General features: G+C 41.4%; 1 protein-coding gene and 1 pseudogene across 9 annotated transcripts in view; both read left to right on the forward strand.

The window, feature by feature from the left end:
* MAP7 (microtubule associated protein 7) overlaps nt 1-21,670 on the forward strand; it is a 177,464-nt gene that overhangs the window by 93,804 nt on the left and 61,990 nt on the right. For all 9 annotated transcript variants that reach the window (XM_053222204.1, XM_027056804.2, XM_027056795.2 and 6 more), the window contains exon 2: nt 19,539-19,634. In XM_053222204.1, the coding sequence (XP_053078179.1) occupies nt 19,539-19,634 (96 nt within the window). The remainder of the gene's footprint in view (nt 1-19,538; nt 19,635-21,670) is intronic.
* On the forward strand, nt 338-13,589 carry LOC128315511 (60S ribosomal protein L17-like; annotated as a pseudogene).

Below are 21,670 nucleotides of genomic sequence, written 5' to 3' on the forward strand. Positions count from 1 at the left end.
ATCTAAGGAAGGAAGCGGTAAGAAAGAGAAACAGGATTTCATCCCATGTGGCTTACTTTCTATGATTTCACTGAAGGTCTTAGCTGTATTTCTGTAGTCTTAGAGACCTCCCAATTTCTCTTTATTTTTTTTTCAACGTTTATTTATTTTTGGGACAGAGAGAGACAGAGTATGAACGGGGAGGGGCAGAGAGAGAGGGAGACACAGAATCAGAAACAGGCTCCAGGCTCTGAGCCATCAGCCCAGAGCCTGACACGGGGCTCGAACTCCCGGACCGCGAGATCGTGACCTGGCTGAAGTCGGACGCTTAACCGACTGCGCCACCCAGGCGCCCCCCAATTTCTCTTTAAAAGTAACAGGCATTATCAAGATTTCATTAGTGTGAAATATTGTGAAATTGTAAAACTACTGTGACTTTATGTGCACTTACATGTGCATGGTTGAACTTTCACAAAGGAGATGAGAAAATTCTCCTTAGGGTCAAGTCAGGACAGCTCATCAAAAGCACAAAGTCACTTGTTTCTTTCTCTTATCAGAAAATAATAATAATAATAATAATAATAATAATAATAATAATAATGGCTTCCTCTTCCGAAAAGTGGCCTGAGGTGATCTCTGAAAATGGTTCGCTATTCACTTGACCCGGAAAACCCAACAAAATCATGCAAATCAAGAGGTTCAAATCTTCGTGTCCACTTTAAGAACACACATGATACTGCCCAGGCTATCAAGGGTATGCATATCTGAAAAGCCACCAAGAATCTGAAAGACATCACTCTGCAGAAATAATGTGTGCCATTCTGTTGCTACAGTGGTTGAGGTGGTTGGTGTACCCAGGCCAGACAGTGGGGTAGGACCTATAGAGTCAGTGGCCTGAAAAGAGTGCTGAATTTTTACTGCACGTGCTTAAAAATGGAGAGATGGGTTTAGATGTAGATTCCCTAGTCATTGAGCACATTCAGGTGAACAAAGCCCCCAAGATGCGGTGTAGAACTTACGGGGCTCATGGTCGGATTAATCCATACATGAGCTCTCCTTGACACATTGAGATGATCCTCACTGGAAAAGAGACTGTTCCTAAACCAGAAGATGAAGTTGCACGGAAGAAAAAGATATCCCAGAAGAAACCGAAGAAACAAAAACTTATGGCCCGGGAGTAAATTCTGCATAAAATAAAAGAAAAGAAGCATGATTTAAAGAAAAAGGAATAATAAAGCCCCTGGCCATCTCTCAGACCTCAGCACCAGGTCTCAGTTATTCTCCAGGTTGTTTAGCAGGTGAGTTTGTCTGACCTGCTCTCAACGATCAGCCTTCTGGAGGCAAACCAAGCTCGCTTCCTATCGCATTCCAGCCATTCATTATTCTCTGTCTCTGTGTTCTCAGTGTAACATGGGGACACTAATTGCCTACCTTACAAGGTGACTCTAGGAATTAGACTGGATGTATGTAAAGCCTCTGGCACAGTGCTTGTTCTATAGATGGGGCTTGATGAATGACTCTCACAGTTCTTGTTATTATTACTGTTGCTCATATATTTTTTCCCTGTCTGGTGGTTCTGTCTCACTTCCTTCTTAGAACTTGGATTTTATAATGAGCACTCTGTGTTTCTCCTGTTTTACAGGATCAATTATGAGTGTTTTCAGTGGTATTTGGTGTTGTAGAGTTATTTCGTTTGTTAGCCTCAGGCCCCTTTTCCTTCCTCACGGAGTTAATCTGATGCTAGACAAGAGAGCAGATTGAGAGCCTGTGGGGCAAGAGTTGAATGAGTAGAAGTACTGCATACTAAGTTGGACATTTCTATTTAGGATTTGAAGCATGGTTTTAAGTAATCTAAAAAGGTTTATAATAATCTGAAGCCAAGATACAAAGATTTATAATCAATATTTTGAACATTGCATAGTAATAGGATAGTGTTTCTAGCTTTTATATTCAACCTAAACTTTTTGTGTAAAGTTGAGTCTTATGAAAGGACTAAGGTTTTTGTGTTTTTGTTTTTGTTTCTCCGAGTGAAATCAGAGTCAAACTTTTCAAGCTGGTTTAGAATAATTTCCAGATCAGTGGAAACTGAAATGTGTTGCTAGCAGGTGTCTTATCATAGACCCCAATGAAATGACTGCATTCCGTCTGCATTCCTAAAAGTGGTCATTCTTGCATGCAAACTTAGCTAAGGTAATCTCCAGTTGGTGTGAGTCCGTTCAGTATTGTTATTTGTATAACCCCAGCATCGGCAGTACCTGTGCTGATGGCTGTAAGTGGCAGTAAGTTTTAGGGAACTGCTCACAGAGAAGAATTATGCTACACGGCGATATGTCCACTAAGTTCTTGGGAATAAAGCTGTTTGGCTTCTGGCATGTGTGTGGAGTGGGGCCAAGGGCTCTGGGTTGGAGGTAGGGAAGTCCCCATTCTGTCCATACTGGGTGAGTACTGGGACGCTCTTGCTAGTACAAGGTGTCTCATGGAGCGGGCTCCAGACCTGATCCAGTTCAATTTCCAAGGAATACGAGGGGGGCTGCTTGGGCTGTCATCGTGGGAAGTCTCGTTCTGATGGGAAGCAGCAACACCTCCGCACAGACTGGACAGTGTGGCAGCCGCCCAGTGGAGTGAGGAAGGGACAGGGCAAGGGGGCAGTTCTTTGCTGAAAAACTACATAATAGAATGTACCTTCTGCATTATTTTTGCTGTAGGCAGTAATGTTTCTGACACCGTGTAGGTCATGGCAGAAACATTTTTTCTTTGCTATAGAGAGATTACTTGACCAGATATAGAAGTAAAACATCACTTATGCCAGAGCTCTCAGAAGCTTACCTGTCGAGCCCACCTAGTCTAGCCCAGCACAGTACAAGTTTAGGCAGAGGACTTAAAAATCAGCCTTGATGATGAAGATTAACGCAGCGATGTCATTCATATTTATTCCTGTCTCTCTGTGTAGTTGAGTTACACCTTCATGTTACTAAAGCTCATAGAGCTGAGGCTGATGGTTTATTATAGAGGACAGATATTAATACATCAAAAATTGTATGTAACTGGTTGTTCAGTGCAGAGACCTAGATCATAGGTTTTAGTGTGGTCCACGTACTACTTTAATGTGATTTTTTTTTTATGAATAAGATGTTTTAAAGTTAGCAGAGTGAGTTTTAAAAAGGGATGATGCATGTTTCCTTATGTAAAACACGACTCTAATGAGACAGCATCAGCTATTTTTTTCATCTTTCCCATTCCTGCTGTGAGGTGAGTAAGTGCTTGTCCACAGTGTTTTCAACGATGAAGAAGGCTGTCTTTTAGGCATATGGAAAATGGAGTTTCTTTCGAGCATCAGTAGTTGCCATATTTTTGCTACTGAATATTTGTTTACAAAGTCAAGTTCAGCCTGCCTGCTATAAAAAAATCTGCTTAAAGAAAATTGAATAGCCTATCCAGAGGTGCTAAACTGAGAAACATACGAAAGACTGTTTCTAAGACAAGATATTCAAAAAATCTAAATGACTAATTATACTTGTTTATGAAGTGAACCTCCTTTCTCAACTAGCTCTAAAACATAATCACCTGTGACCCCTAGCTTATACATATTTGCTAGACTATTGTAGTGTTTAAAAAAACAAACAAAAAAGCAATTCTTTATGCTATATGGGTTATGTTCCAGAAGTTCATTTGCAGGATGGCAGGTTGAAAGCTGGAACATACACTCACATTATTAAAATACCACATATGCACCTGATGAGCCACAAAAGCCAGTTTCATCGGTTATGTAGTAATGCTATCATAGAATCTTCATGAAACAAATTTGCTCAGAATTATTCAACACTTTCTAAAATTCTAAACTAATGGTAAAATGATCTATCCTCAAATTGCTCGTATTCTGTTTCAAAAGCTGATTTTCGTGCTCTCTGTCAATCTCTGCTTCCTACCCCATCCTCATCATTTTCCTCCTTCCTTAGTCTCCATGGAGACCAAACTCAGTATTAGCACAGCTCCTCTCTCCTTCACTCTTTACAGAAAGCACACACCCTCTTGCACTTTTTCTAAGGCTTTTCAATGCTATAAAACAAAGGAGGTAAAATAACAACAAGGTTTGAGGAAGTCTTGGGCTTGTACTTCATCTGTAAACTAAAAAGAAACTGCATTGCCATGGTATTCATGGACTGTTTCCGGTACGACCAGAAAAAGGGGCAGGTTCGAGGGAGCACCCAGAGACTGCACTGAGATTCATTCACATTTCATTAGAAAGCCCAGACAGTTCTTCAAATATTTTCCTTTCTGACAGTGACTCTACTGGAATTTTGAAAACAACATGGGTTGTCTAGGAGCAGGTTCTTGGATAAAGAACAGAGTGTGGAGACAAGCCAGGCCAGTGACCAATATGGTGCTCCCTGGGATGGAAGGAGGGCAGCCTGGCTCACAGCAGCTCCTTCCTCCACTTAGCGTTTGTTGACTGTTTTCACTTCTTCTGGAAGGAGCTTGCTGTACGGGTTTACCCTCTCAGCCGCCCTCACCTCCCTTCTGGCTTTTCCAACCGGCCTCGATACCAACCCTTGCGTGGAGATTGTCAAGTAAGAGATGGTCACAGAAAATGCATCCAAGGCACTTAGAACAGGGGAGTCCGTTTATCAGCTTAGTTTGGCTTAGCTCTTGATGACTCTGAGGGACCTGTAGCTTAGGCAGATTGCAAATTTGTAATTGGCTTCTCTTATTTGAAATGGATGTAGCATACTTGAAATGAACATGTGCATATTAGCTGCAGCCCATAAACCTAGGGGTCATCAGTGCTCCGGCCTGTCAAGAGCCTTCCCGTCTGGCCTGACAGCCCGCCAGGTTTTGCCGCCTTCCACACAGCCGTCTTTGTGCTTTTGAGCGTTGCAGGGCCCCGTGAAACCGCTCCTGGGCTTTCAGGCTGGCGTCCTTTCCTTTAGCTGGATTTGTTTTCATCAGTTACTACATTTAGATATTTGATAGGTTCCAGAATTTGAGATCCTCCATTTGGGGACATTTTGAGTCTAGCAAATGAAAGAAATCCAACAAATAAAAAGCCAGGTCCAGTAAAAAGATAATAATGACGAGAGAAGAGCACCATGCTTTAAATCTCGCCTTTTCTTTTCTGCAGAGGACTGAAGAAATGCTTGGTCATCTAAGTCCCTTGTCCTGGCGGGAGTCCCTGGTTACTCTGAACAAACCAAAGTCCTGGCTTCATCACATTTCTGTGCGCTCCAGGATGAGAGTCATAATTATTTCATGGATGCGAATGGATCCACAAACCACATATCCCAAAAAGTCACTGGCAGTGTGAGTCCTAACACAGCATCTGCGTGGAGCCCCCTGGGTGGGAGTCCACACTATCCTCCATGCAGGTGCCTTCAGCCTTCATCCCCAGCCTGTCCCCACCGGCTGAGGCTCAGAGGGAGGAAGAGCTTTGGCACTCTGCCCTTCTCCGCGCTCCCTGGCCCAGCAGTCCGTAATTCTGGCTTTGAAGTGGGCCCTGGGCGGCCAGGCAGCGCTCTACCCCTTTGCTGCACTGCTCCATTTCCTAGACAGAGAAGGTGCCAGAGAAGCAATTCAATCCCAGCCCAGCCCACAACATCTATCAGAGTTGGCAGAAGCCGCTGCTTGAACGGATCCAGGTTTGGTTTGCGAAACTGAGAGGGGAAGAAGTGGTAAGCAAATCCACATAAAACCTAGTTTTTAAGTTTCTGATTCAGCCCTAATAGGGCTCCTCGCAGACCCCATCCCTGCCTCTCCCAGAGAGGTAAAGCCGCCTTGGAGATTTTTTTTTTTTTTTTTTTTGTAGTCCTCCTCCTTGGAAGTGGTCGCCTTCTCGGTGGTGTCCAGACCTGCAGAAGCAAAGAGGCTTAAATTGTGGGAGATTAATACAGCAACTCCGGGGGCAAGGGACCAGGTGTTAGTGTTAATAGAGGAAGATAAATAGTACTCAGTCAGGACCATGGTTTCACAAATGGATGAAGATTCAGAGAACTTCAAAGTTAGAAGGGGAGACAAAGATAACTGATGACTGTAGGCATGTAGTGGAAATGGCAAAATACAGTGCAGTTAACGACTGGAAAAGTAGGCTGAGTAAAGTTATCGACAGAAAAGAAAGGGACAGAAGACTACGCAGCATGACGATTTGAATAAACAGAAAGCACATCTGCGTGAACACAGAAACTTTTTTCCCAGAAAGAAAAGAGGGAGGGAGGGGCTTCCTCTTTTTCTTTTACAGCTGCATGTACCATTTGCATTTCCTAACCGTGTGATAGGCATTTCTTTTTTAAGTTTAAAAAAATGGGTTATCCAGTTGATGGGATTATGGGCCTTGCAATTTTTGTCTTCATAGTCTTTCTGTAGTACCAAAAAGCTCATCGATTATTTTTTAAATAAAATTAAGCTAAATCAATTGGAATTTTTATTATTTTCGTCAGCATCTACTCTGAGGTTACATTTATAAAGGGCTGACAGAGAAGCTAATGCAGCCCTACTGTAACCCATCTGCGAGTCTGTTGTGGTCAGGAGGAGTTGCACATAGGGCCTTAGGATGCTGGCAAGAGTTGTTCTGGATGACCAGGGGTGCTCTGGGAACCCTTCACATTCTGCTCAGAAATCCACTGTCTCCCAAGTTGTTTGGAGCTGCTTTCTATTACAGATGAGGTTATTGAAACTCTGCTCTGGCGTCTTTTACTTTTTTTTTTTTTTTTTTTTTTTTTTTTGCCCTAACTTTTGCTCCTCCTGCTACTTTCAAAACTAAATGCTGATCTGCTTTAATATGATGAACCAGCACCTGTTTTGCTTTCTTCTGGAAGAAATTAGAATACAGAAGATCCATGATGTACCAAGTGAAGGGGAAAATAGGAAGTACGTACAGAGTCCCACAGTGTGTCCAGCCCACTTATGAATGCCTCGAATGACAAGCCGTTTTCTAAGACACAACATAGGAGATACTCTTATCATCTAACCACCACCTAGTTTTGTGCATGTTGTTTTTTCCTAAGTAATTCACACGATGTTCTTGGAGCCTTTTATTGCCCCTGTCCCCCCACTTAACATCAAATCCTCTGCCTTTTCTGAGTCTCACCTGCCTCAAAATCCCATCCGGAATCTCGCCTCCAGCCCTCAGCGCCTAGGATTGAGGTGTTGCGTATTGCAGACCAGAGGAAGTAGAAACTAGAAGGGTAGACTGGGGCCAAATTTTGGTGCATGCTTGGACTTCATTCTGTAGTTAGTGGAAACTCTTGTCAGTTTAGAGATTGCCTTTAATTGTGAGTACTGAATAAAAAGTGATTTAAATAAGTTAGGAGCTTTCTTCTTACCTGCAGGAAATATGGGAAGTAAAGAGTACAGTAGTTCAGAGATGTCCGGGCCAGGTCTCTGTTCTTGCCTTAGCTTCCCCCTCGCCTTACCTTCTGGTTACGAGACAGCTGTCTACCTTGAACATCACATCCATCTTCAAGACAGGAAGAAAAGGGAGAGTGGGGAGCCATGCCACTTGAGTGCACGTCCCCTTTAAGGAGCATTCTCACAAACCCCACCTAACAATTGCAGGGTTCAACTTCTTGGCCAGAGCTGTGTCGTGGTCAGTCAGGGTTCTGTTAGAAAAAAAGTGCTGGGTAGACATTTATTAGGTAACAGGCATGGAATGGCCCAGAGCCTTCCCTATGCAAATTGACAGTATGACTTTCCAAGAGAGAAATGCAGCAAGCCTTTCCCCAGGTGTGTTTTTGTTTGGGTTTGGTTTTTTACTCTAAAGCACATTTTTTGCTTTGCATCCTGTGAGGTGAGCAGTATTGGGAACTTTTGGAAGCATACATTCTAAAAACAACATAAGATGGAATGAAATCAAGTGCCAGGCAGTGTGAGGCAGACTTGGGAGCTCAGTAGAAGTCAGAGAAAGAAAAGTGTTGGAGGTAGGAATAGCTTCAAAGATTTCATGAGAAAGAGACCTGAGCAGGGCTATGGGAAATGGATTGGACTCTCTACCAGGCTGTAATGGTGAATGCGTGACATTCTATGTTTGTCAGATCCCAAAACAACACCCAGAGTGAGCTCTGTGAACTGTGGGCTTTGGGTGATAATGATATGTCAGTGTAGGTTCATTGATGGAAACAAATGTACCACCGTAGTGCAGTATATTGTTGATAATGGGGGAGATTGTGCATATGTGGAGGCAGGGGGCACATGGGAATTCTGAACTCTCCACCCAATTTGGTGTGAACCTAAAACTTCGCTAAAAAATAAAAGCTGGGGCACCTGGGTGGCTCATTCTGTTAAGCCTCTGACTTTTGGTTTCGGCTCAGGTCATGATCTCATGGTTTGTGAGTTCGAGCCCGCATCGGGCTCTGCACTGACCGTGCGGGGCCTGCTTGGGATTCTCTCTCTCTCCCTTTCTCTGCCCCTCTCCTGCTCATTTTCTCTCTTTCTCTCTCTCTCTCAAAATAAATAAACCTTTTTAAAAAAGATATTAAAAAGAAGAAGAAAGAAAAAAGATGGATTGCATTTAAACAGTTGAAGAGATGGCAAGGCTGATGTTCCAACAAGAGAGGAAAACACGAGAGAGGACGCAGATGTAGAAGTGACAGCAGTGGGAGACTAGATTGGCCCATAATTGAAAAATAAAATTTTATGTTTATTCATTTTTGAGAGAGAGAGAGACATGAGCAGGGGAGCATGAGCAGGGAAGGGGCAGAGAGAGAGGAAGACACAGAATCTGAAGCAGACTCCAGGCCCCGAGCTGTCAGCACAGAGCCCGACGTGGGGCTTGAACTCATGAACCACGAGCTCATGACCTGAGCTGAAGTCGGATGCTCCAACAACTGAGCCACCAGACGCCCCATGGGTTGGCGCATAATTTTAAACAATTTAACAGGAGGTTAAACGTTCTCCTGTTACCTGAAATGAATTGGAATAACCTTAACCTTTCATCAGTTATCACTCATTCCTATTGCATTTTTCTGAGTTTGCATAAGAAAATTTAGGGTTAAGTATTTTACTGTTGTGCAGAGGAGGAGTAGTTAATTATTGATATTCTGCAGTCTTGTATATGTGGTTTTTTCACAGATTAAACTCAATAGTATAGGATTAAAATTACATTCACATTTCTTTGCAAAACTAATGTTTAAAACTGTGTTATTTATTTGGGATTCAGAGAACTATATATACATCTTCTACCTTGATAATTTTATTTTGTATTTAAGTACGAAAGCTTTTCTATTTTGTGGCCTGTAGTAATCATTTGTAAACTGTTGGCATCAGCAATTTTAGTTTTCTTCTTAAAATAAATCATTATCTTGCTAAAAGTAAAAGGATCTTCTTTCAGTTGGTTACTTTAATTAAGCAGAGTAATGAAGTTGAGTAGTAATTGTTTTTCTCCAAGTTATTTAAATAGTTGCTTTTAATTACACATTGGATTTAATTGAATTGGGTCTAATTTGATAAACTCCCTATCCCGCTGTTGAAACTTGGTAAATTACAGAGACTATAGCTAATTTTCTATTTCTCAGTGTAACTAGGAAACTTTTAATATGGTTAGGCTTTCCTCCTCTTTTCTGTACTTTGCCCCCATCTTTGCTTAGTCATAAACATTACTTGTATTATGGAGCAGAGAAAGAGATAATTTGTGTAGCAGCTAGCATCTGGTGATAAATCACCAGGATGGTACATCACCCATGGGGATGAAGAGGCTTGCCTTTTAATCTGGTTTATATTAATGCAGGTGGAAGATGCTGCCTTTTCTGTTCTATTTATAATGTTGCCATCTGGCTGAAGGAAGGATTTTGTTTGTTTTATTTATTTGTTTTTAGATCAAAGTGTTTGGGGTTGGATTTAAAGGATGTCACGTTTGTTCCAGTCAGCCCACTGTATCAGGAGTTTGTACCATGAATCAAGTAGCTGCTTTTAGTGGTAAACAAAACAGCTGAAGAAGTGATTCCCAATAGTCTACACAAAAAAACATATGGGATGTGTGCTTTTCTAAACAGTGGTTTTCTTCATTTCAGCTAGAATGGATGTTTGTCTTTTTAGCAGATTATCAAAACAAATCGATTAAATCTGTTGCTTTGGGAAAATGTTGGGGTTTACAGATGCCTCCAAGCTGAAATGCTTGTTTTGTAACCTTTCTGATATTTCCAACAGAGGCTGTAATGTTTTCCTGCTTCTTCCCATGCAGTCCAGGCAATATTCTGTTGTATTTGGAGTTTGTTGCTCCAATTCCCAGAATACCCACTAGAAGTGATACTGGGCAGACCTTTCTATTATATGGCTGCAAAAGCAGTCATTTGATTTTGAGGCTGCCTGAGGTCACGTCAAAACCAGGCTAGAATTACATTAAGTATTTTCTGGGTTTTTTCCTGACACAGAGTGAGTATGACTGTAATCTGGCAATCCTTTTGGTCACCTTTTGTCTATAATCTTAGCAGCCATCAAAAATGAACACGTGTATACTTTTTCTTTTTACTCGTCAAGAATGCTTTCCCTTTCTGGGCTTTTGCCACAATTTGGTCAGGGTACACCACCCACCCTCCAGCCATCTCTCATCCCCTTCAAGCGTTTGTTCAGTGTCACATATGTGCCAGATAGCGAGCTAAACGCTGAAGTTGGAGATCCTAAGGATGAAAGGCATGGCCCCTGCCCTCAGGTTTCTCAAATAGAGCATTATCACAGCACTGCACCCTGCCAAGTGTCAAAGACAAAATAACTCCAGCTCCATTTAATTGGAGACCATCTAGGGTTCTTTAAGCTCAGAGCACAATGGTTTGTGATGAGAGCTCTTCAGAGGCAAACAAGCTGCCCACTCCTGATCCCTTAAAAATATTTTGGTAACTTGTTTTGACAGAATTATCTTTTGCTCTTATTTAGGTAACATTTATGCTGTTCCTTCCATATGTGATTTAATACGTAGAAACTGGTTCTTTTTTTTTTTGGTGAAAATTTATGGTTGGTCAGTATTTTTGATGCTCACTTTGACGTTTCAGTGTAACTTCTGCAACTTCCTTTTGGACATTGATGGAGTATAAAGTATTAATAAATAACTATGTGTGTCTATTCCATTCTTCTGCTTTCATGATATAGTTAAAGATGAGGAGTAGTGTTTCTGGTGGATTCAGTTCCCATGGATAATGTAACTGTAGACAATACTGAATTGTATTTATAAAACCAGTGTCTTTGTATTGGGTTTGTATTATCTCAGTATTGGACAAATTTCTTTGTCTTTTGGTTGACTATCCTTTTCTATCATGGTCATAAATTTTTCATTTTTCTTCATTATGCAGAAATGAAGTAATCAGAAAATGACTCAGTCACTGTTCATTGTTGCTTGAATGAGCTCCCCCTAAACTTAAAATTCTCCGTGCAGTCTATGTTAGCCACCAAGTCGTAACTTTTTGTTTTATCTGCATGAAATACAGAGAAAAAGCAAATCTTAATTGAATTGTTTCTGTCAGCAGAATGAATAAGGATGAAACGTGAGACTCTGATATGTATTATCAAATATGTTCTTAATTGCATTTGTTTTTGCAACAAGAAATGAGCAATAGATTGTTGAATAAATGGTTCATTATTCTTATTGCTATGTTGAATTAAATGTGGCTAGATTTTATACCACACCACAAAGTGGGTTTATTCTGGTGTGGAAGGGCAAATTACAGTCTGCACTGTTTTTCAACATCTGTACTTATATACACTGCCTATAAATTTGCATAATGCAGAGGCTGCTTCCCTATCCTGTGGCGATCTATGAAAGATAAAAGACACCAGTCAGCCTCTGCCCACATCTTGTTTCCTTGACCTTCCTGCAAAATGACCTTCAAAACACCCCACCTGTTTCCCAGCCAGGCATATGTCCTCCATTCTGCATTTCCTCATCCTCCCCGCTGCCCTTGCTCCATGGAGTTGGTGGCTGGGGTCCCATTTCCTGCAGGATTCGAAGCAGAGGAGACCCTGAAGCCTTAGGGAGGATCCCTGGGTGGTGCTACCTCGCTGCCCTGGGCTCCTTTCTTGGACAACCGCACTGACTATTCTTCCTATTCTGTGTTGCGTCAATGACAGACAGGCATGGTTTTCACTGTGATCAGTTGGGTCACTGTGTTCCCTTAATGGTCAAGTACTTATCTCTTGGGTACATCTTAAGGGTGAATGGGAAAATCTGAATAATTATGAAATTATGCAGAAAGCAGAAATCTTAAGATATCTGTTTTAGTCTGGTTTCCTTTTACTGTTTCTGTTAAGATGGTAGGCACTTTTTATACACTTCCAACAGGCTCGTTATAGGGCTTCACTTCTTATTTACCCAGAATCCCCCGAAGTTACAGTAGCTCACAGCCAGAAGGTCCACAGCACACACTTCAGTGACTTTCACTGCCTTCAGGGTAAAGTCCACACAAACTTGGAATTCAAGGAGGCATTGACCTCAGCCTGTTTGTCTTATTTTCAACTGCCTACCGTCTTAAACCTGCTATTCTGACTGGACAGTGCCCTGATTATCTTTTTTTTTTTTAATTGCTTAGATAATTTTGCTTATGGCATCCTCCAACCATAAATATTCTGTGCTTCACTCTTCACTTACACAGATTCTCTCCATTCTTGTAGAGCTTTATCTGATAAAGTTTTGTATCACTACTATGCCCTTAGTATCTTCTCCCACCTCTGACTCCCTGTAGTACTACCTACATCATTTGCTTGGTTATTAATCCTCTGTGGTATATTGATTTTTAAAAAGTGAATTGATCCATGGCTACAATTTCATGTGTTTTCATATTGTCTCCTCCAAAAGTTAATAAGCATCTTGCAAGTAGATGTTGTGTCCTCTGATCTTTGTGCTCTTTGTGCACGGTACAGTGGCTGGCCCGTGAGTGTGCCTGTAAATGTTTATTGGAAAACAAATGAACATTTCTGACCCTGGGAGTGTGGTGGTTCCATTGATACGGTAACAAAGTGACTGACAATCGGGGTTAGCTGATTTTGTGAGGACAGTTAGTTTGCCTTTTGGCATAGTTTCCAGTGATCACACAGATACAGGAGCATATATTCCCTAGAGGTGGGAGATGGGGACTGTATTTGAGAGAGCATACTTAGAAATGCAGACTTGAAAGTGACTAACATAGAGAGCATGCTTCAGGCCAGAAGAGGAGACCACTTTTCTGAAGAGAAGAGAAAATACTGGGGGAATCGGAAGCTCCAAAACAGAGTTTGAAGAAGTAACCTAGAATTAGGGATTTAGGGATTCAGAAAAAGAAAAGTGGTAGCAGGAGACACATTAATTTTTCTTCCCAGTCCTGAGCACAAGGTGTCCCCGAGTCGAGTGCTGTCTGCCAGTAATAAGAAAACAAAGGTAAAGCAGAAAATTGAACCCAGGTTTGTCTGGTGTCAGCTCCCTTGAGCCTCACCATTCCTATAATTTCACATACAATTATGAGGAATTTAAACTGAGAAGCTCTCCATTATGTAGAACAATCAGAAGAGTCATTTGAGGTTTGCTTTCTGTCCTTGTTATGATGCAAATGTCATTAATAACATTGGATAAAACCTTTAATATCTATGTTGCAATACTCCTGGCAGCTCTATCAGAACAAGATTTAACGGTCAAGTAAATAAGTAAAAGGATGCTACAGCAGAAGATTTTAGGTGAAACACTGAATTGCCTGAAAAGTACTCTGTAATCGTTCTCTGTTGTTGTTTTTTTTCTCTAAACAATAACATTCTTCAACTGGCAGCCACAACTGTGTTCTGTAGTCACATTTTCAAATAAGTAATTTTTTTAGTGTGCCAAGGGTCTGTCAAGACCACCCCAGGCTCTGTGATTCATTCATTAGGAAGATTCAGGACTCCGCTTATAGTCAGACTCAGAGCTAAGAGTTATTGGAGCAAAACCAGGCCTTTCAAAGGAGAGCTCCCTGACGCCTGCTGTGCTAAGTCTTTCCCGCACAGGCAAACTGAATCGTTCAGGGTAGACCTACGAAGTTGCAATATTCATCCATTTTTTTACTACAGAAGTGGCGGTTGCCTGTGGCTCAACCTCTTGTCCTGTCCTCTAACTTAGTCTGTCCCAAAGCTGTTCGCATACCCTGAGCCGGGTGTCCACCAAGTCCAGCTGAACAATAGAGCAAAGAAGAACCCATATAGACCTGGGCCTGATGGCTAAACTCTGTTAAAAATAGTGACAGGAGTACATTAGCCTTGTGGACGTCAAGACCACATGTCATTCAGTGAGATTTAAACTCAGGATGGTTCCTAAGGTTGTAGTCATAAATGTCTTGTCAGAGTAAGCTTTTTTACTAAATTGAGCATTTGTTGGGACCCATTAGTTTGATCTGTTGAGAGAGACTCTTCAACAGACCATAAAGCCAAAAATAGAAACAAAGCAGTGAGAGCCCATGACCTTTATGGGAAGTCATTGCAAGGAACACAGTGAATTGTAGAGGATATGGATTTTAGAGGTGCATCTGGGGCATTTACTGGAGCTGCAGGATTTTTACCAGATGAAAGCTCCAAATGTCTGTCGTCTCTGTATTTTGTTTCAGAGTGGTTTAGAGAGAGACAGAACCCCAGACCGCAAGGATGCTTCTCTGCATCCTTCCTCTTTAACACTCTCAGATGTGGCACTAATGGAATAAAGCTTTCAAGCTAGCAGGAAGATCAATAGAGATTTTACAAGGCTAGCAAACACTTATGGAGCATCATGGAGGATGACTCAGTTTTCTTTATAAAAAAATGAAAGAGATTCAAATTAATTCTGGAAAATCACCGGAGTCATTTAAAAAAATGGTATTTTTTAATGATAAAATAAAAAATGGTATATGCAATCCTGTCTGCTAGTCATCTAGGATTTCCAGTTTTTTAAATGTTGGAAATCTTAAATAAATTATTTTCATTGTGTTCTCAAGTAGTGAAATTCCCTGTACTTTGCTTTAAAACCAAATCACAAGATTTTATTTCCCATTATTATAATGGAGGGTTTGGGTTTGTTCTTTCTTTCTTTCCTTTTTTTTTTTTTTTTTTAAGACTCATTTTACCTAATGTGATGGTAACTTGAAGGGCATTAAATCTGAGCCTGGCTGGCTCAGTCAGTGGAACATGTGACTCTTGATCTCGGGGTTGTGACTTTGAGCCCCACGTTGTGTGCAGAGATTACTTAAAAATAAAGTCTTTAAAAAGAGAGGGAAGAAAAAAGAAGGAAGTTCCATTTCAGGTCCTCAGTTGTTAATCCCTTCTGACCTGGATGGTGCTCAAGCTCACTCAAATCTGTCACTTCTTTGGGGCGCCTGGGTGGCTCAGTCGGTTAAAGTGTCTGGTCTTGATTTCGGCTCAGGTCATGGTCTCATGGTTGCTGGATTGAGCCCCGCGTTGGGCTTCACGCTGAGCACGGAGCCTGCTTGAGACTCGCATTCTCTCTCCCCCACCTGTCTCCTTCTGTCCCTCCCCTGCTCACTCTCGCTCTCTAAAAAAAAAAAAAAAAAAAAAATCTCAGAAAACTGTTATCTCTGTAAGTCCCAGAAACACTGAGGATTACCTCTTCCAAAGGAAGCTTGTACCCTAAAAACCATACCAACAAGCCTGGCCTACCTGAGGGCCCCCAAGAGGTGTGATTGTTAAAAAAAAAAAAAAAAAAAAAAAAAACCTCTGAAGCCAGCAGGTGAGTCAGACTTTGCACCCCAGGACCACTGTCACCAAGTTGACACAAGTTTACTGTCCCTGTTGGTGCTGGGTAAGCAAAGCCCTGGAGACACAGAAATCCAGTTTCCCACATTTGTGTAGGGAATAAGGAGAGTGCCAAAAAATGCTTTCTACCATTTATTGAACCTCGTGGTGGGCCCGGGGGTCTCGTTAATTTTTACAGCCCTGAAAGTAAGTATCGTCCCTCTTCACATATGGGAAAGTTAAGATGGAGAGGTTAAGTCTGCTGAGGATTCACAGCCCATTTAGGACACAGCCAGGTCACCTGACACCAAAGCACATACCGTTTCCTCAAAGCTTGCAAACACACTGCTACACCACGCAAGTGTTCTGGGTGTGGGGGGCCCGGGACCTCCATGGAAGGGGGAAAGAGAGAAAAGGAATGGTTGTTAAACACCTGTCGGTGTGCTAAGCTGTATGGCAGATTCTTAACATACATCTTTTCCATTAATCTTCCCAGCAGCCCTGTGAGTAGGCAGTATGCCCCCCACCCCGCGCACACACACAGACACTTACCTACTCAGAGAAGTCAAGAAACTTCCTGAATATCACCTGAGCCCAGATCTGTTTGACTTTATATCTTCCCTCTTATCACAATAGAGTGTCAACTAGAGAGGTGTTTGGAGAAATAATAACTCTTAACAGTGGTGGAAGGGCAAGACTGATAGAAAAGCAGAAAGATAACCTAAAAACTTCAGATGAATGTCCAGCCTACAGGTTAGACATTAACAGTATAAAATCTTGGACTAAACAGACCATTTTTTAAATTACTTTTATTTTACTAAATTAAATGTTGGTTTTTCATGCACATAAACATTTTTAAGATTTTAAATTTGTCTTGTTATAAACAGGACTCAGAAAGTCTTCTGGGATAGAATGAATAGGAAATCTTCTGGAATAGAAATGAATTACTGAGATTCAGATAGTAATAAAGAGGGCAGGCAGATAGATGTTCAGCTGGAGCAGATCCAATGGAAGTCAGATGCAGATAGATGGGGATTTGAGGAACCAGACCTCCAGTTTGACAGAAATGTATTTTTTACATTTGAATTTCAAGATAATAAAGCAAGTATAGCCCTCCCTCCCCCACCCAGAAGAAGCTTTTTATTAGTTATTATTTGGAATAATCACTTGGACTGAACATGTGTTTCAGCCTTTTTAATCTCCTTCAGAGGAGACTGTTATGTAATATTCAGTTAGGATTGATGCCTATTGTCAGGACCTGGGGACACAGCAGATAGGCAATCACCAGAGAAAGATTAAATTATGTCAGATATAGTAAGGCAAGAAAGAAAGAAATACGTTTGAAATATATTCTAATCAAATCATTCTAAGTCCTTGTCAGTCAACTAAAAATAATAAACAGAAGATCCTTAAAAAGCTTACTAATTAAGGCTTTACTTCCTGAGTTCTGGAGGTAGCTATATAACAAAAAGAAAATTATAATCCTAGAACTCCAAATATGTGTTGCATTCTGCTTCCTTCTGTTATGTTACTTAACAACTAACTTATTTATGAGCAATTTTAATAAGATTAACTTGCAGAATAAAGAGAAAGATTGTTCTATACACAGTAAGCAACAAAGGTTCCAAATACAGTCATTTTTTTTTAATTTTTTTTATTTTTAGAGGCTATCTCTAAAGATGTGAGACTAGAGGTCAAGACTGACCAGCATGGGTTTCACCTGCCACATGGTGCTAACTGGCAACTAATTCTTGGCAAGTGGGATGAGAGGATATGTTGCAGCATTAAAGGAGCCAGCCTACTTTCTGATTTCCCTTCCGGATCAGTGTCAGGGCCTGTGTGTCAACTATGTACAGTGTTGCTCCTTTCCAGTGGTAGCTTGCCTGGTGAACTTTCTAGCAGCAAAGTCCTATCAGAAACCACTGAGTGAGGCCTTTTGCTGTTTAATTTTTTGTTTGCTATCTGCTCATTTTTACTGTATCTTTACAGACCTTTCCTCGCAAATAAAGCAAAGGAAGCTTAATAAATAAAACTTCAGTCGATCAATATTTGTGTTTTAAGCTGTTATTTGAAGCAAACAGATCAAAACTGGGCGATTTTAAAAGAGTTGTATAAGATAATTTTACTATTTAGTCTTTGATTTTCCACAGCTAACACTATATGTAATTGAAAGAGAGCCACAAAAATTTGGTGCATTCCCCATGTAGATGTCAAAGGTAAATTTAGGGAATTTATCTTCTTAGTGATTTGTTTTTAATACACCTTGAGTATAGTTTTTAAATTTAGTCTTCTTGAAGCATAATTATTATAGCACCCTTTCAGTTTAAAAAACTCTTGGGCAAACAATTCTTGTTTTCTAGATAGTGTCAATTTCCTCAGCCTCATGGAGAGGGCGCTAACATGTAATATGTCAGGGGGCAAGGGCTGCAAACAAAGCAGGCTTAGGTGTGCGAGGTGATGAGTGGTAGGGGTGGTACTTTAAACAATTCAAGAATGGGGGGTGCCTGGGTGGCTCAGTCAGTTAAGCATCCAACTCTTGATTTTGGCTCAGGTCATGACCTCACAGTTAGTGGGATCGAGCCTCACGTCAGGCTCTGCGCTGACAGCACAGAGCCTACTTGGGATTCTCTCTCTGTGTGCCCCTCCCGCCCTCAAAAATAAATAAATAAACTTTGAAAAAGTATAAACAATTCAGTAGAACTCTAATGTCATATGTGAGCAGAGACCCAGAAATCCACCTGCTTATTTGAGACAAGAACATTTCAAGTCCACTCAAAGGTCTGCGATGAACTGATTATCACTAGAGCTGAGTAATTAAGAGGGAAGGTGGCACAAGGTAAAGGCCAGACCATATAGTACCTTCTGGGCCGTGGTGGAGACCTTGGGTTTTACCCTGAGCAGAGTGGGAGCTGTTGGAGAGTTTTGAACAGAAGAGTGATGTGACTTGTGTTTTAATGGGATCACTCTGGCTGCTGAGATGAGAATAGACTAACGGGGGTCCATGGGAGGATCGGGGAGACCGGGTAAGAGGATATTGCAACCACACAGGGAGGAAATGACCATAAAGCTAGCAGTAGAGGTGGCAAGATGTTTTGTAAGGTTGAGCCGAAAGAACTTACTAAACAGATTGAACGTGGGGAGTGATAGCAAGAGAGGAGTCAAGGATGAGTCCAGGGTTTGGGGTATGATCATGTGGAAGGATGGAATTGCCTTAATTGGTGGGGAAGACGGGGCAGTGCAGGTTTTAAGGCAGAGAGTAGGAGGCAGGGAAACTCACTGGCTTGGTTTTTGGCATGATTTGTATCTGAAACAGTAGCAGACATCCTTTAAATATCCTCTGAAAATACATTAAATAAAGTAATATGGGTAAAGAAAAAAGAGCAATATATTTAAAGTATAGGATCCTATACTTGATGTAAGCAATTACCTGGTATTTCTCCTCTTCATTCCTTTCCTAGAATACATTTCCCTTAGTCTGTTTAATAATCTTTGTTATGGAACTTTTGTCAGAGGCTTTTTCAAAATCCTGGTAAATTATATCTCCTGGTTCCTTTTTGGTGACCTATATGTTCTTGGAATTTTGGGGGTTCCTAATGCATGAACTTTGTAAGAAGTAAGATCAGAGACTTTGGATAGCAGTCATGCCTCCACGTGGTTGCTTTATGTATAAACTGGGACTACCAGGGTAAATGATTTCATGGACCCTTGAACTTGCCACTTCTATAGGATTGGTGGAGCCGTGGCCATTGATTTGGGGATGTGTCGTTACCACTGAACGGGCAAGAGTTGTAACGGCTTCGTCTTTTTATTTCCTGAATCTAGCCTAGTACCCAACACAAAGGTTAGCAGCAAACGTTGACTAGGTGAATGTTTCTGAATAAATTTTGAGAAACTAAATATGTCTTTTCTCTTTTGTCTCATTCGTATAGCACCTGACAGCTACAAAGTGCATGATAAGAAAACCGCCTCCAACCGGCCCTCTGCTATTTCAGGACAAAATAGCAACTACTCAGGAAATAAACCAGGTACTATACATCGTGTTTGCTGTAGAAAAAAAAGGTTGTCCCTAAAGCCTTAAGGCATTGCTAGAATTTAGGAGCTTGGTTCTGGTTCTGCTACCAAAAGACACACACTCCTACTGGCCTGTATGAGTTTAAGTCAGAGAACCTCTTAAAGCCTCGATTTTTTTCTATTTAAAATGGAGATTCAAATACATGCCCTGCTTATCTCTCAGAATCATTTTGACAGTCAGTGAGAATGATGTGTGTGGGCGCATTGTTTACTGCCAAACAATGTATAAGAGGTAGTCATTTTACTATTCTCTTTTGAAATGATGCATATGACACAATTTTTTTGTATCTATGTGCCCAGGTACATTATCGCATATCTTTTTTGTGACATTTTCAAAAACCATTTAAGGCAATCTTCACACATAGCAAAGCTGGTCTAGAATTATCTTTTTGTTCCCTATTCCCTGCAATGATTGTACACCTACACAGTAATTTCATTTAATAACCTGTGATTCATGGTCTGTTCCATTCAGTGATACAAAGAAGCAAAGAGTCTGTAAACATAAAGAGTTGAATAGACGATGAAGCTGCTTCCAGGTAACCAGCAGTCATTGTGTGGTCCTTGGGAGAGACCTATGTCCAGTATGGTGGTAAACAGTAAGAGGAGGGCAGAGGCCCAAGTGCACATCCCACGAGGGCATCGGAAACCTGCTTCAGGCAGCATCTAAGACTGAAGTCACTCAAGAACAGTGAGAATCAAGATGGAAATAACTCTTTCTAGTCTCAACGGAAACATTTTCCATTATACCTAGTTTTGTTGTAGGGGGTGGGGTCCATGTGGGAAAAGATCTTAACAGAGCAGATGAATCTGGCTTGTTACTTAGAAGAAGGACAAATATCCAGTGCTGTTGCACTGGATTGCAGGTATTGCATGAGCAGCCCTTCACAGGAAATGATGTGTATGTAGGTTCAACGGAATTTTAATTAGCAGGCTGAGCTTCACCGTTTCATCAGTTTACCTTTTCATCCATTCATTTATCTGCCAACCACTTAACCACCATCTACTACTTATTGAGTACTTGTTTTGTGCCCAGGACCATGAGAGGCACAGAGTGAGCAAAACAGGATCCCTGTCCTCATAGGCCTTATTCTGGTAGACTTGTGTTCTTATACTCAGGTGAGGATCCTTGTGGAAGCAGAGCCCGTTAGCATGAAAACCTCGTTTGTTTTACCGTGGGAATTAAACATAGCTGAATGGTAGGTGCTGTTGTCCCCTTGCTTTCCCCACCAACCATCACTTCTAATTTCTACCATTCTTTACTGTGGAGTTTATGCTTTTATGTCTTGATACCTTGTTTATTCATCTGGTGTTAGCACTATCTAAGCACTAAGGGATTTATTATTTAAAAAAAAACATAGGGGCACCTGGGTGGTTCAGCCGGTTGAGCGACCGACCTCGGCTCAGGTCATGATCTCACGGTTTGTGAGTTCGAGCCCCGCGTCGGGCTCTGTGCTGACAGCTCAGAGCCTGGAGCCTGCTTCAGATTCTGTCTCTCCCTCTCTCTCTGCCCCTTCCCCGCTCATGCTCTGTCTCTCAAAAATGAATAAGCATTAAAAAAAATTAAAAAAAAAACAACCATAATCCATACCCTCTGGTTGACAGCGTGATGGAGTAAACCAGTCTATGAATAGGTCATTCTAACACCAAATTTGCAGTGTGTTAAGAAAGAGATGTAGAGTGCCTAGAGACTACAGAGGCCAAAAAAAAAATCTTCCCACCTCAGACGGCCATCTCTTTATAGAGCCATTTGATTTATATTGCTAAAGTCAATGGGGTGCCTGGGTGGCTCAGTCGATTGAGCGTCCGACGTCGGCTCAGGTCATGATCTCGCGGTCCCTGAGTTCGAGCCCCGCGTCGGGCTCTGTGCTGACAGCTCACAGCCTGGAGCCTGCTTCAGATTCTGTGTCTCCCTCTCTTTCTGACCCTCCCCCATTCATGCTCTGTCTCACTCTGTCTCAAAAATAAATAAACGTTAAAAAAAAATTATATT

This window comes from Acinonyx jubatus, chromosome B2, assembly GCF_027475565.1.
Source record: "Acinonyx jubatus isolate Ajub_Pintada_27869175 chromosome B2, VMU_Ajub_asm_v1.0, whole genome shotgun sequence".
NCBI lineage: Eukaryota > Metazoa > Chordata > Mammalia > Carnivora > Felidae > Acinonyx > Acinonyx jubatus.